This window comes from Lepidochelys kempii, chromosome 1, assembly GCF_965140285.1.
Source record: "Lepidochelys kempii isolate rLepKem1 chromosome 1, rLepKem1.hap1, whole genome shotgun sequence".
NCBI lineage: Eukaryota > Metazoa > Chordata > Testudines > Cheloniidae > Lepidochelys > Lepidochelys kempii.
In genome coordinates, this window is record NC_136380.1 from 235,384,107 (window position 1) to 235,400,524 (window position 16,418).

At 41.4% G+C, this 16,418-nt stretch overlaps 1 protein-coding gene across 5 annotated transcripts in view; it reads right to left on the reverse strand.

Moving 5' to 3' along the window:
* Positions 1-16,418, reverse strand: part of PYROXD1 (pyridine nucleotide-disulphide oxidoreductase domain 1) — a 37,133-nt gene that overhangs the window by 18,736 nt on the left and 1,979 nt on the right. For 2 of the 5 annotated variants that reach the window (XM_073318455.2, XM_073318437.2), the window contains exons 2-6: positions 8,778-8,858; positions 6,613-6,732; positions 3,897-4,025; positions 2,626-2,699; positions 759-919 (exon numbers count right to left, since the gene is read on the reverse strand). In XM_073318455.2, the coding sequence (XP_073174556.1) occupies positions 759-919; positions 2,626-2,699; positions 3,897-4,025; positions 6,613-6,732; positions 8,778-8,858 (565 nt within the window). Of the gene's footprint in view, positions 1-758; positions 920-2,625; positions 2,700-3,896; positions 4,026-6,612; positions 6,733-8,777; positions 8,859-11,073; positions 14,675-16,418 lie in introns of all 5 variants that reach the window. The other 3 variants (XM_073318446.2, XM_073318470.2, XM_073318460.2) reach the window with 3 other exon arrangements.

Sequence of the window (16,418 nt, forward strand, 5' to 3'; positions counted from 1 at the left end):
CTTCAGGATTGTAATCTTATTATTTGATATTCTTAAGAACACCTTTCACCCCTTAGCCACCACTCACATGCAACCAGATATAGAGTAAAAAGTAACTGTGGTGTGAAAGCACACAGCTACAGTACAACAGATTAAAGGAGCTGTTCCAGCAGACCCTTACTCACATGAATCAATGGGGCTACTCATGTGAACAGAGAACTGCAGCCCCTCACTGTAACACAGAAAAAATATTAATATCTAAATTAAAACAGATGGGGGAATTTTAAAAAGCATCTAGCGTAATGAGATCTTTAATGACCACAATCAGCTGGAAATCTTAGTTTTGTGCCTTATCCAAAAGAAATTGTATCGAGCAGTAGCATCTCCTAGCACTCTGCAGGGGCATTAGTTCAGTACTGACTAAGAGGGTAGAGTGCTTCCAATTACCAGTATTACTTCCTGCAGCACTTGGCCAATTATATAATATGCAACATCATCAGATAGAGACAGAGATACATGCCTACATACCAGTATATAAATTAAATAATCTTTAGAGAACAATATTACACAAACATTTTAGCAGTATAATAATTAAAATCCTTCTTATGTTTGTTTTTGTAAAGAGGGAATGCTATTTTGAACAGTGAAGCTTTTCTGAACATTGCTAATTCAGCTGATCTCAGGTTTACGTATGATTTTGGATGTTGCTTTAAATTCAAATGCCAACTAATATGCTAGTACACTAAAGCAAGGAGTGTATTTTACTGTTTGCACAATACCGTCTGTCGTATATTTGGTTCTTTTACATGCAATTGCAGTCTCTAATTTCTCAGCAGTTAGCTTTGGAATAAGGAATTCAGCTGCTCCCGCATCAAAGAAAGTATTCCCAATGGCTTTGTCTTTGATGGCCCAAATTACTTCACATCCTTCAATTTCATACCTGGAAAGCACATTTCAACAATGGATAAAATTATGGGTTGCCACAGAGGAAATCTTTATGAGTGATCTAGATCAGCGGTTCTCAAACTTTAGCAACCGGAGGCCCCCCATTTCGATTTAAAAATTTTTGGGGACCCCCTTTGCCCTGCCCCTTCACCGAGGCCCCACCTCTTCTCCAAGCCCCTGCCCTCCACTCGCTCCATCCCCCCTTCCTCTGTTGCTTGCTCTCCCCCACCCTCACTCGCTTTCACCAGGCCATGGCAGGGAGTTGGGATGCGGAAAGGTGGTGAGAGCTCTGGCTGGGGGTGCAGGCCTTGGGGTGGGGCTGGGGATAAGGGGTTTGGAGTGCGGGAGAAGACTCCGGGCTGAGGGCTCCGAGAGGGAGTTTGGGTCCAGGAGGGGACTCTGGGCTGGGGCAGAGGTGGCGGGGGGGGGGGGGGAGGGGTGCGGGGTCCCGGTAGCGTTTACTGTGGCTCCCAGGAAGCAGCCACCAGGTTCCTATGGCCCCTAGGCGGATGCGTGGCCAGTAAGGCTCTGTGCGTTGCCCTCAGACCTGCAGACGCCACCCCCACAGCTGCCATTGGTCACAGTTCCTGGCCAATGGAAGCTGTGGAGCCGGCACTCAGACGGGGGCAGTGCACAGAGCCTCTCTGGCTGCCCCTGTGCCTCGGGTCAACAGGGAACTGGCGGCCACTTCCGGGAGCTGCACAGAACAAGGGCAGGTAGGGAGCCTGACTATGAGGGAGGGAGGGAGGGAGGGAGGGAAGGGGAGGAGTTGAGCAGCGGGACCCGCGGATCCCCTGGGTTGGAGTCTGCAGACCCCAGTTTGAGAAACGCTGATCTAGATTAAAGAAGGGCAGGGGCTTTCATTCCTAAACATGGAAACAAAGTTAATGCCTCCCCGGTGAAAGAAGAAGTTCTGTGCATCCTATTTTCATGTCCTTTAGTACTGGTTATGGAGATTACATGTTATCCCCCTTTTTATGAGGCAAATCTACATATACGTATACAGTACTAAACGTCACTAATGGATCCAAGAACCTAGAGCATCATGACAAGACCCCCCCCTCTCCCACAACCCGGTCAATCCACTACAGTACCTAAAGAAAGTCTTTGCCTGATGAGAGAAAAACCATAAGCAAGACTATCCTGGATCCTCCAATTTGGTGATCCCTGCAGCATCCCCAACCACTTCAGCCTCAATTCAGAGTAGGGGGCAAGAATCCCTCCAGCACATTATCCTCATTCCAACACCAATCCTGGTATTAAAAGGACTTCAGAGGAAGGTGTAAGAACCACACAGTTGGCAGATCTGCTCCATACTCCCACATTAGGTCTCATTCTAATCTCTAGTAGTTAGAGAATAGCTTAAACCCTAAAGCACAAGCTTTAACATCCCTTTCAATTATTTTTACATTAGTTTAACTCCGGATGTTATCCATATAAATGTCCAATCCCTTTTTGAATCTTGCTGAATTTTTGGCCTCAATGATTTTCTGTGATAATGAGTTCCACAGTCCAATTATATGTTGTGTGAAAGTATTTCCTTTTATCAATACCCTTACTAAATATAAACAAACACTAATTATAACTTTATTATAAAGCTTTTTAAAAAAAATCTTAAGATAACACACACTTGGATAGCCCAGTTGTTCTAGTCTTTATTTGCACACATTTCTCAATAACTTAAGAAAATAATTTACTTACACTAATTCGAGTGCAATGCCACCATTTCCCACAACTGCTATTCTTTTAGCTTTAGCCAAATGATTCTGAAAGACCTATATTGAGAAAAAAGGACAGCTTACAGTCTTTTAGTCACTCAAACTTGATCAATTTACATAATTTAATATTTCTCAAATTCTCAAATGTATAATTTTAATAATTATTATATTAATGATTATGAATGATATACATCTAATTATGTTAAGGCATTTTATTGAAGTTAATTAAGACACTATAGCTCTGTTGGGATGTCACAGTGTGCCTTTACTATATTGCTTTAATAGATAAATAAACTGAGGAGGGGAAAGGTAAATGATTTAGTTAAGACTAAATGGCAGAGCTTGTAATGGAATCCAGGAGTCTCTCCCTTGTCCTAACCACTAAAGCACATTTCTTCCCATATTTTAAAATGTATTTAAAAGCCAACATTGAAATCATGTTCTGTTTGAGACCAATTTTATTTCTCTCAATATCTTGTAAAAAGTCAAAATGGACCAGGATAAGGAGACTGTTTTGCATTTATAACATTGATTTAACAGTAAGGTTCTTAGATTTGCCACAGACAGTTTTGTTTGCCTGGAAAAGATTTTGAAAAAGAAAATTTAATTAAGTCCTTGAATTACATAACTTATAATGAACAAGAGATGCTGCTATTCAGAAAACAAAAAATACAAGACAGTATTTTGTAACATATCATCCCCACTTGGGACACTATATTTTAAACAAAAATCTGCATCCACTGGGACTGAATAGCTCATTGCACAGAAAGCCATTACATTTTAAACTGTTTATTTGAATCTGGTCCAGATCAGCGGTGACCAAGAGTCATGACAATCTGGCTAAAAAATGTATGGTGTAGCCATATCTATACTGTAGTAAGCAAGAAAATATGGGGAAGCTTGCTCCCTATTTTCAATCTGGCACCTGTCACCAGCACAAAATAAACTACTATTTTGCTTATTCTGAAGGTTCTCATGATGGGAACCCTCTCTATCCATTCATGAGCTGTTTTTGAAAATAAAGATCTTATTTTTTAAATAAGATAAATAAATTTTTAAATGGCATTTCAGAGCTGCTACTTTGCTTCTAAAAATGTATAACAATGGTTTCTATTATTTATTTCTGATCTTAGAATAACATCTTGTTTATCCATTTCATTCCACAATAATTTTTACGCTATACTGTGACTAACCACATGTGCGTGGTTAGGATGCAAAATGTTAACATGTTTATGAACCATGAAAATATGTTACCTGAGCACTGTCAGTATCCCGGATTCCTAATACATATGGGTTTTCTTCAAAAATTAACTTAGGTTTTGCTCCTGCACATAGGCAAAGTTTTTCATATATACACTGTTTGCCATCTTCTGTGAAAATTTTCTGTTAAAAGATTAAAAAGGAAAACCATCTATATAGGTCAACTAAGAAAACCCAGGGTACACCTTAAAATCAGAGTATTTTGCTGGTATCAAAATCTGTAACCGGCTATGGGAAAAAGTAAAAAAAAACTAAGCAAGTCCTCTCTCTCTCTAACTGATTAAATATCTAGCAGTTTATACTACGCTCACGACAGTGCTATGTGAGTTCTTAAATCAGTAAAATGGAAACTGCATATAGTAAACTCAATAAGATTACAAGACAAAATATAAAGCTTGCCTCTTGGTGGCATGCTGTATTTTCTTATGCTGTTGAGGGAAGAGTTTGTTTTGCACAGTGGACTGTTTTTTACTAGCTTGTATATCATGGCAAAACCTACACTGCTTTCCTTGTCCAAGAGCTATTTTTTATATTGGAGATTTCTTCTGTATTTTATAGAATGGAAGTCTGTGACTAATTTACTTGTATGTACACAGAATTCTGTTGGGGGAGCCTGAGGTATAAATAGTTGCTTTTGCGGGTCTGTGTTCAAAATAATGTTTTTTTCCCCAGGTCTTTCAAAGAATATAAGTGCCATGGATGCAACTCTACATATTGCCACATCTGGTCAACCAAATGTCTGACACAAAGTTCATTAAAGTCAATGGAAAGGGTACCACTGACTTCAACAGACACTGGATCAAATTCTAAAAGAGCAACATTGTTAGGTTCTGGAAGAAGCCACGACAAGCTGCAGCATAGAACATTTAAAATGCAACATTTTCTGAGCTTATTTGCTGTTCTCCACCTCAGAGACTGCTATATTACAATGGTTCTGTACATCTTGTAGAAAGCGTTGGGGTCCTTTGAGATGAAAGATGATGTACACATGCAATATGGCTGAGACTTTTGGGGGATTACCCAGACCTTAAAAGGATCCGTCACCACCTGCCTTGTAATCTTGAGTGCCTAAATGCTAAAATATATGGGCTCAGAGCCCTGACACTAATAGCCAGCCCACAAGCATAAAAGTCTCACCCTGGCTTCCATCTGCCTTATTACTCCTTGAAGGGTGACTATCAGCCCTTCCAATTCTCAGTTTCCACAAATCCGCCCACCCCAAGTTCTTAACTACCAGACACTCAGATATTTTCCCTCTAGTTCATCACCCCTGAAGGTGCAAAAACAGCCCCCATCCCCCCATTATCAGTTCATTTTAGCATATACACTCCAAACAATTTGCATACCAGAGAACTGGTTCTTGTAAAAATAAACAAAAAGTGTATATAATAGAAAAATCATAGATTCAAAGATGAAATAGTAAGGAAAAGCAAACACATACAAGTTACACAGAAAATAAACAAAAATACAACTTCTGGCTTTGCACTTCCATATTAGACAAACTCCTTTTTCTAATAAAAATTACCTATTGCTTTTAAACAGTTTCTCACAGTGCTCCCTAACCCAAGCAGGAGGATCCAGCATTCACAGATAGATCCCTGTCTTTGACACTGTGCAAAGTCAAACGATCTGATAGTTAAGAACTCAGGAAGGATGGATTTGGGGAGACTCAGGACCAGAAGGGCTGTTGGGGTCACCCTATAAGGAGTAACTAGGCTGGTGAAAGCGACGGTGAGACCTTTATGCCTGTGGTCTGGCTACTGGTGTCAGGGCTCTGAGCTATAGCAGCAAATCACAAAGGCCAACCAAGGTTACAGGGCAGGGGTTACCGAACCCATTACTGGCCTGAATGGTCCCCCAAAATGTCACAATGGCCATCCCAGGGGACATCCCTAAAACAAAACCCACAACATCTTAATAAACCGCACACACAACAGTCTTAATAATGTATTATACCTGAGAACATACATCAGCCTAACAGATATAGAATACGAGTATACACCTTACCCTAAGTACAGTGAATTAATTACTGGTATACCAGTTACATATAATAGAAGCAAAAACACAGACTTGACGCCAGTGTGGGTAAACAAATAATACTGAGGTGAAAAACAAAGCCTTCCAACTTTACTCTGTAAATAAGACACTGAACAAGAATTAGAGAGACTGTGTGTACTATATTTTTGCTGTAGAACGGAGAAAAAAGTGTAGGGGTTTATTTATTTTGTTCTCCTGAGAATTAAAAGTAGGTATTTATTATAAATTTATAAAGTCAATACTATTTTTGGTTTCTCTTTGGCAACAAACCAAGTTACAGTTCACAGAGAGTGCCGATTAATGATTTAAGAATTTTTCAGGAATCTTAGTTCTACTATATCTGGCTTCATGATCAATCTCTTTGTTACGCTGCTCTAAAGATCCATGCAATATATTAGAGGAATCAGGAGTCTTGATCTAACCATCCTAACAACTGAATTTTTCTAATGAATTATGACCTATGATTGCTTTTTACCCCATTGCCTACATTTCTTCTAAAAGTGCACTATAAGTGAACTGTGACATTTCTTTTCTGTTCTAAATCTTGGTAAATTAATTTAAATCATTAGAAATTCCATTTTAATAACATATTTCATGTGAAAAATGGATCCCCTCTTAAACCCATTCAATTTCAGGATCCCTAGAAAATTAGGCAAAACAAAAATTCTCTTACATGCTCCTGACTTTTCAACTCTTTCACTCCAGACTCTATAACTTTAATGTTGGGATACCGTTTTTCTAACATAGTGCTTGGTTGTTCTTCAACATCAAACTCCTCTAGTGTTTTGGAGACCTATAGTTTAAAGAGTGAGAGAGAGAGAGAGAGAAATCATTTATGTTTTAATTGTTTTTCTTCTTTTATTAAGTTTTCAATTTAGATTGGAAAATAGATGATGTTCATTCCCAGTTTGTAAACTTAAAGCATCAAACCCACAGCAAATTCTTTCAACCAAGTTAGAAAGTTGCTGTTAAAATTAAGCAATTAGGTACATAATCTGTTAATAAATATTCCTGAGAAAGGCTCTCAGTAGTACGTTACTACTCAAAATGGAACTTGGACTTCTAAATCCCTATCTTGAGAAATTTAAATTTACACTAGATGAAGCACCTGAGACTATATTTGCCCCTTGGAGGATTAACTAGACCAGTGGTTCTCAGCACAGTACCTGTGGGAACCATGGCGCCTGCCGGGGCCTTTTTGTGTGCCTGCAGAACACCCTGTTGCCGAAATGCTGCTGCCAAGCGCGCCCACCGGAGAACCGCCCACCAAAATGCCACTGAGAAGCATTGCTGTTTCTCGGTGGCATTTCAGCAGCAACGCTTCTTGCCGCTGCTGCTTCTCGGCGGCATTTCGGCAGCAGAGTGTGCGGCGCCCGCCACAGTCTTCTGGGAATAGCAATACGCTATTCCCACAAGAAAGGCTGGGGAACCATTGGACTAGACAATCAAACAGGTCTTTCCCATATCTAAGTTCTATTATTATAAGTGGGGCTGGTAGAACCGTCTATTATTAAGGTAGCCTTACGCTTTCCATTTAAGAGGTTTCCCCCTCCCCCCCTCTCCTGCTGGTAATAGCTCATCTTAAGTGATCACTCTCGTAATAGTGTGTATGGTAACACCCATTGTTTCATGTTCTCTGTGTATATAAATCTCCCCACTGTATTTTCCACTGAATGCATCCGATGAAGTGAGCTCACGAAAGCTTATGCTCAAATAAATCTGTTAGTCTCTAAGGTGCCACAAGTACTCCTGTTCTTTTTGCTAATACAGACTAACACGGCCGCTACTATGAAACCTGTCATTTTAAGACTGTTTCCAGTTACTTATAACTTTGCAAAACTAAATTCATTTGGGCTGCAACAATCCATGCAGGGCCTTAGCCTAAATTTATTTGGAAAATTTTTAGACAGTTCAGTTGTTTTTAAGAACAAGGCTAGAAAAAAAATATGCTGTTCTGCCCACATTAAAAAATTCTGGTGACCTTCTTTTTGAACAGATCTATGACCCCTATGCTGTGAGCAGGGACTTGAAATTCGGCAGGGGGTGGCCTTTGTGTCAGGGATATGCATTTTGCTGTGAAAACATGCCCAAATTTGGCCAAGTGATAAAAGTGAATGAAAAATCCCAGTTCATACATGTATTCAGGAGAGACTTCTTAGAGATCCACAGCTAAAATCTCTGAAGATTCCATCTTCACTGAGCATGCTTGAGTCTTTCACAGCTCCTAGCGCAGACTGGTCTAACATTCATGCCATCTCCACACAGCAACTGAGCATAATCCATTCTCTCATAGCTCCTACCTGTGACCAAACTCTGCATAATCTATTCCCACAAAGCAACTGAGTATGCTCCAGCCCAGGGCTAGGGGGGGAAGTCAGACTTTCCCTGTAATGACTGCTCCGAGCTGGGGTGCGCGGTCTCCTCTGTTAGCTTCTTCCTCCACGCTGCCCTGGTGCCATCTGATTCAAATGCAGAGGAGGCAAAAGCCAGACCAGGGGGTGGGAAAGTAGTAGATTGGGAAAGGAGTCTGGTGAGACTGTGCCTAGAAGAGCACAGGGGAGAGAAACTGAGACTGGCTGGGCACAGAGATGGTGACACGGAGCCAGGATGGGGGAATGGAGTCTGAGATTGGGAGCTCGAGAGCTTGAGAAGGAAGCTGGAATAGGTCGGACAAGCAGACTGGGACTGGGAGCCAGGGAGAGAGGGGGAAAAAGGGCAAGAGACTGAAACCATATGCATAAGCATTTGCAGAGTCAGGCCCTAAATTATCTCCACTGAGTAAATGCTTTAGTAACTTTTATAGACGCCTACACACAACAAAAATTACGACTCTCTTACCTGTCTGAAATTTGTTACTGCTTTTATAACTGGAGAAGCAGTTACTAAGACAATATCTTCTGATGGAAATTCTGTAGCCAGCTTGGAAAGAAAGAGAGAGCATGATGAGTGAACACAGCTGTCAGTGGAATCTGACTTTAAATAAGACAATAACAGTACAAAAAAACCCAAAAGTTATCATATTAAGGATTTTAGTCTTGTAAAACCCAGAGACGTAGGCAAATATTACCTCCATTTTACAGAAGGGTAAACTTAGCTTGGGTGATATAATGGAAGTGAACCTGACTCCCAGGTCCAGGGTTTTATTTATTTACAGACATTTCCATAAGACTCACATCATGGCATGAATGCCTAACCACAAGGCGATCCTTCATACCATCACACTAGCCAAATTGGGAGGTGTAAAATTGGGAGGTGTCACACAAACTGAGATCTGAAGAGCCCGTATGCATGGAGTCCAATTATTAGTGGGCAGTGGTAACTCAGTTAAACACTTTTGACAGTAGAAAGAACGGTGAATATCTGGAATCTGAGTGAGTTTTATGAAAAATGGATTAATCTTTGGCTAATTATGGATTTTTTGATGTACTGGTTATATAATTAAGCTGTTTAAAAATTCATGTTTTGGTTATTTTTGCCAGGGAGAGCCTCACTGCCTTCTGTAGTCCCTCTAGCAGAAAGATACAATCACAGATCTGGTTTAAATTTCCATACATCATTGTTTCCGTAACACAGGGTCCAAGAATATGATCTTTGGGTAAGTGAAATGGCAAGTTTTTAAATTAAAGTACTTTAAAGTGGTAACAGCAAGTTTGTGCGTTCATCTGAAACACAGATTTTTAATTTGATGACAAAGCCTGTGCCGCAGCAAGAATGTGGCCTGTTACAAAGAGAGGGAGAGGCACATGGGCTTGCTTACGTTGGGGACAGTTCCCTTAGCAAGGAACCCCGATGTTCAGATCTCACCTCTTCTAAGTGCAGTATAAATTCTCATGCAATTCACTACATTTATTATTGACTAAGGGCAGGTAGGGTTGAAAGGGATAATTTTAAATTGTTGGACGCTAAGTAATTTTATTTTAAAGATTACTACAATTATTTAGTTTCAAGAAATAAAAAATGGTGGGCCAACTCTTATTATTTGTTTCTCTTACTGTCAACTTAGCGGTGTGGCTCCCACTATTTAGTCACAGGTACGTTAAGGGCTCCATGAGCAAGACTAAGCAAAATAATCACGGTTATTAACCAGCGATATTTTAATATTAAAAAAAAGGAAATATTAAACACCACAAATGACCAAACACAAATGATAAACCGGTTACTTCCATTACAACTTCTTCTGTATGTCTCTTTGTAGAGAGCTTTTGACAGGAATCACACTTTTAAGAGTAAACAGCCTCTGGTGGATACTTTTGTCTTGGTAAGATACGACTCAAGTATTTGGTTTCCCAAAATTATTGTGCATCCACTGTTTAGATACCTACGAACGTTTTATAATTTAGTCTCATGGAAGGTGGACTTGCTGGGTATTAATAAACAAACAACCAGTTTATAGTTCGCAAAGCAGGCAATCCTAACCACATCCTATGAAATAAGAAAAATTAAATCAATCAGAAAAAGCCAGTTAAGGAGCTGTCTTGAGACAGGCCAATTAACCAACATTAAGAATATTAAATCACACTATTTCTTGGGCCTTGTCTACACTACACAGTTTTGTTGACAAAAGTCAGATTTCATAGACAAAACACTGGCGGTATACATACTGAAATGCTCCTCCCGTGGATGCAACTCCCCTGCTATGCTGACCTAATAAAACCATCTCAACAAGCAACATAGAGCTTTTTTGCGATGTAGTTAGAGCAACACAGCGGCAGTGTAGACAACTTACTTTGTTATGTCACCCTAATCGGCCTCCAGAAAGTGTCCCACAATACCCATCATGACTGCTCTGGTCAGCAGTTTGAACTCTGCTGCCCTGAAGATACATAGATATGCACCCCTTCCCCATTTAAAGGCCCAGGAAATTTTGAAATTCCTCTTCCTGTTTGCTCGGCATGCACAGTTCAAACAGCTGACCATGCCAGCTTTACGCAACAGATGCGCACCCATGTGGAACACACTGGAGCTGTTGGATCTGCTGAATATATGGGGAGAGGAAGCTGTGCAGTCACAGCTTTGCACCAACTGTAGGAATTTCAATACCTACAGGCTGATTGCTATTGGCATGCAGGAGAAGGGGCACACAAGGGACACGCAGCAGCGTCATGCTAAAATCAAGGAGCTGAGACAGTCGTACCAGAAGGCAAGGGAGGCCAACCGTCGCTCTGGTGGAGGGCCAAAGATATGCTGCTTCTGTAAGGAGCTGCATGCCATCCTCAGCGGCGACCCCATCTCCACCGCCAAGAGCCCCATGGATACTTCGGGGGCACAGAGGCAGCGGCCAGCAGACTCAACTTCAGGGAGGAAGTGGTGGAGGACGATGTGGAGCACAAGGCAGGGTCATCAAGTGGCACAGTGAGTCAGCACCTCTTTTCCACTCTGGAAGGGTTTAGCTAATCCGAGCACTCTGGCTTTGGCGAGGATGCAGGAGAGGGGAGCTCTGTTAAGTACTCATTTTGCTTTCATACTGCATGGTGACAGGAGATTGATCTCTCATGTAGTTTGTTATATGGTAGAGGTGGGATAAGGAACAGAAATTAACAACAGAGCCTGTCCATCTACATAGTGGGGCCACAGCAGAAAAGTTTTTTCATGTACATGGGGATGTCTCTGGAATCCTCCATAGCGATCTCTAGAAAACTTTCCTGCAAGTACTCTGCAAGGTTCCTTGCCAGTGCTCCTTCGTTTCTACCCCCACTCTAGGAAACTTTGCAGCGCCACCCGACAACTATTTCTGCAGGAACCAGAGTGGCACACAGGCAAGCAGCATACAGAGCCGGTCTGAAACCACATGCATGCAGGAGATGCTCCCTTGCATCCTGAATTACCACGAGGAGTTAGATATCGGGTTCAATTACCCTTGCCTGTGCAAAAGGGTACCAGTATTCGGAATAGGCTCACTAGCCGCTAATAGTAACCCCTTCGAAAAGCATCCTTTGTATTTTCTTGTCCTTTCCTCCCCTCCCACCGCGAACTCACCATAATTGGGACTCGCGGCCACCTGCGTGCTATACAAAGGACAGTGAGAAAGAGGTGTGTGTAACTTTTGTGATTCACGTCTGTGAGCGCACTCACAATGCTGTCTCTGTTCATTGTTTCTTTGCCTTCTGCACATGTGCCCTTAAGAACACACTCCTCCACACTGGCAGAGCACCTCCATCAGATAAGGCAACCCAGGAGAATTAAGGAGGATATGTTTCAAGAAGTGCTGCAATCAACAGATGTAGCACATAGTGAAACAATTAATGAAAGACTGAGGCTGGATAGCCAGGAAGGGACACAGGCAGGAGCAGATGATAAACCTCCTGGAGGACCAGACAGAGATGTTGAAGTCCCTCAGAGCAATCAGAGCAAAATCTGAGCAAATCCATGCCTGACTCCCCATCCAGCCTCTACAGAACTCTGGTCCTTGCCCTCCCGCAACTCCCCTACCACAGTTATTGCGTGTTTCCGGTCTCTCACAGTAACCTGTGCAAGCCATGCTTGGGGAATGGTTTTCCAATGAAAACTGGAATTACACCCAGCTATGAGAGCCCTAACCGCAAGACTGTTTTGATTTTTATGTTCCCTGTTTGTCCAAAAGTTTGTGTTTTATCCCGTTATTAAACTTGAGTCTTAATAAGATGAGTCTTTGTGACATATATACATCACTCAGTGCTAACACTGAAACCACAGAGGCTGTAGGTAGGAATATTTGCTCCTTGCAGTAAATGCTCCAGAAGCAAGCACTACCGGGAAAAGTAAACATTGCCTGGCTGCATGCATCACAGACAGACACATTACTAACAATCATTGTCAAAAGCTCCTTTAATACCTCCCTGATTTGAATAGCCTCCCGTTGCACCCTTCTGATTGCCCTTCTATCTGGCTGTTCAAAATCAGCAGCCAGTTGATCAGCCTCAGTGGCCCACCCCGGGGAAACTTTTTTCCCTTCAATTCACAATTATGGAGAGTACAGCAGGCCGCAATGACCATCAGAATATTTTCCTTATTCAGGTGTAACTGGAAAAAAGACAGCACCAGTGACCTTTTAATTGGCCAAAGGCACATGCAATGGTCATTCAGCACCTGCTAAGCCTATTGTTGAATTGCTCCTTGCTGCTGTCTAGGTTTTTGGTGTAAGGCTTCATGAGCCACGGGAGCAAGGGGTATGCAGGATGTCCAAGGATCACTATGGGCATTTGCATATTCCCCACTGGAACCTTCTGGTCTGGAAAGAAAGTCCCAGCATGCAGCTTTCTATATACTCCAGTGTTCTGAAAGATGCATACATCATGCACTTTCCCTGACCACCCCGCACTGATGTCAGTGAAATGGCTCCGGTGATCCACCAGCACCACCAAAACCATGGAGAAGTAGCCCTTTTGGTGGATGTACTCTGTTGCAAGATGATCGGAGATATGTGTTCTATCGCCTCGCCACAGTTAGGGAATCCCATTACCTCAAAGCCACCAATTATTTCCTGGACATTATCAAAAGTCACAGTCCTTCGTAGCAGGAGGCGATTAATGGCCCTGCACACTTGCATCAGTGCAGCCCCCACGGTGGACTTTCCAACTCCAAACTGATTCGCAGCTGATTGGTAGCAGTCTGGAGTTGCCAACTTCCAAACAGCAATCGCACTTGCTTTTCTGCAGTCAGAGCAACTCTCATTCTGGTGTTCTTGAGCTGTAGTGCTGGGGCGAGCTCCGCACACAGTTCCAGAAAGGTGACTTTGCGCATCCGAAAGTTCTGCGGCCACTGCTCGTCATCCCATATGTGCATCACAATGTGATCCTGCCTCTCGGTGCTTGTTTCCCAATCTGAATATCGATGGTCCACTGTGGCAAGCTGGTCTGTGAATGCCAGCAGCAATCTTGAATTATTTATTTCCATGGCAGACAGCAGGGCAAGCATCACCAGCTCACTCTGTTTCGCAGCTCATGAAATACTGCAGGACTAGCCGCATTGTGTTCATAACGCTCATCACTAGAATGATCAGCAGCTCAGGATCCATGCTGTCAGGCACAGATGGCAAGCACACAGTTTACAAGGGCTGTTGAAAAATGGCACAAAATGAAGTAGGAAGTCCATGGAATGATGGGATGGAAAGAAATGCATCACAGGACGGCGAGCACATCACCATGATGCACAGTGATCCGTTCCCAGAGCTCCCAGCAGCAGAGGGTGACAAAGGATGGTGAGTTGCACAGTGGGATAGCTACCCACAATGCAAAGCTTTCTCTGTTGATGCAAGAGCAATGACTGAGCCATCACAAGGAGAGCGTTGTGTGGACATGCTCCACCGATGTTATTAAAGCATCTTACGATTGTAGACAAAACTTAAGTCAACTTAACTCTGCAGTGTAGATATGGCCTTGGTTTACCAATGTTTAGCCCCATCTTTTCTCCATTAATACATGGTCCAACCATTTTGTATTTATCAGGAGAAACTGTTAGTATTTTAAATAAATAACAGCATTTCAATCTTCCAACAAAATCATTACAAGAATTGTGAATCTAATCCTTTGGCAAAGTCGTAGTTAACTTTGTCTCGTGAATTCATGCTGAAGTTTTGGGAAGGTTTTCCTTGGGTTGGTAGGTTTCTTCTTGAGTCTTCTCTATTTTTCTTGTTTGCATGTGGCACCTTGCTTGTGGAGATGGACAGGATGAGCTGTGGAATGATTGCTGTCTAACCAGACTAGCGGATGGAAGCATCTGAGGTGCTCACTTCAGAGTCTTTTATACCATTCACCTTCCTATTTTCAAGAAATTATAGGAAAACACATCTATTTCAGGCTCATTTAGACTCAACTTGCTTGCCATCACTCTTATTAGCTTTGTGAATTCAGAGCTGGCTTAAGTGGCATTTTCAGCTCCTGAATATGCACTGCTTAATAAATACATGACGTTTATTTAATTACAGGTTTCAGAGTAACAGCCGCGTTAGTCTGTATTCGCAAAAAGAAAAGGAGTACTTGTGGCACCTTAGAGACTAAGGTTAGTCTCTAAGGTGCCACAAGTACTCCTTTTCTTTTTATTTAATTGCCTTTGTTTTTCTTGTGGCAGGAAAGATCCAGATAACTTTTAAAGTTAAAACTAACTCCTGCTTTTTATTCAGCCCATTTTCTGAGATATTCTTTCAATTTTATTAGAGTTTCACAGGAAATGAAATTCTGTTTTCAAAAAGTCCAAACACTCCTGTTCTTTATACAAAAGTTTTTAGTTCTTAAAACAGTCTTTTACAATTAAATAACTCTTACAAATTCTTTTGCTTCAATAATTAAAAGATGTTGACTCTACATGACAATTTTTGGAGCAATGATTTTCTTGTCTTCTTGAGCGGGATGAGATTTTGCATGTACATTGCCAGGAATTAATTAATTCCCCATTAATATAAATATTTTATATGTAAATGGCCTCTTACATTAAAAGAGAAAGAATAAGTTAAGAATTACTTAGACAAGTTAGATGATTTCAAATCAGCAGATGATTTCAAATCTGACGAAATACATCTTAGAATACTTAAGAAACTATCTGAAGAGATCTCTGAGCCGTTAATGATTATGTCTGAGAACAGGACAGGAGAGATCCTAGAGGACTGGAAAAGGGCAAATATAGTACCTACCTATAAAAAGAGGAATAAGGACAACCCAGAGAATTACAGACCAGTCAGTTTAACTTTGGTACTCAGAAAGTTAATGAAGCAAATAATCAAAACAAACAATCAGTTTGAAAGCAACTAGAAGCTAATAAAAACATAAAAATGGTCATTCTGGATCAGACCAATGGACTATCTAGACCAGTATCCTGTCTTCTGACAGTGGTCACTGCCAGGTGCTTCAGAGGGAATGAAGCGAACAAGGCAATTGGCAAGTCTCATCCTGTCCCAGATTCTGGAAGTCAGAGACTTAGGGTCACCCAGAGAATGGGGCTGCATCCCTGATCATCTTCCTAACAGCCATGGATGGACCTATCCTCCATGAACTCATCTATTTCTTTTTTGAACCCACCTACACTTTTGGCCTTCACATCTCCTGGCAACGAGTTCCACATACTGACTGTGTGTTGTATGCAAAAGTACTTCCTTGTGTTAGTTTTAAACCTGCTGCCTATTAATTTCATTGGGTGATGCCTTGTTCTTGCGTTATATGAAGCGTTAAATAACACTTCCTTTTTCACTTTCTCCACACCATTTGTGATTTTACATATCTATCTTATCTCCCTTAGTCATCTCTTTTCTAAGCTGAACAGTGCCAACCTTTCTACTCTCTCCCTATATGGAAGCTGTTCCATACCCCTGATCATTTTTATTGTCTTTCTCTGAACTTTTTCCAATTCTAATATCTTTCTGAGATGGGGAGATCAGAACTGCACACAGTATTCAAGGTGTGGCTGTACCATGGATTTATATGGTGGCATTATGATATTTTCTGTCTTATTTTCTAACCCTTTCCTCAGGATAACTTTTTTTTTTTTTTTAAACTGCTGCTGCACAATGAG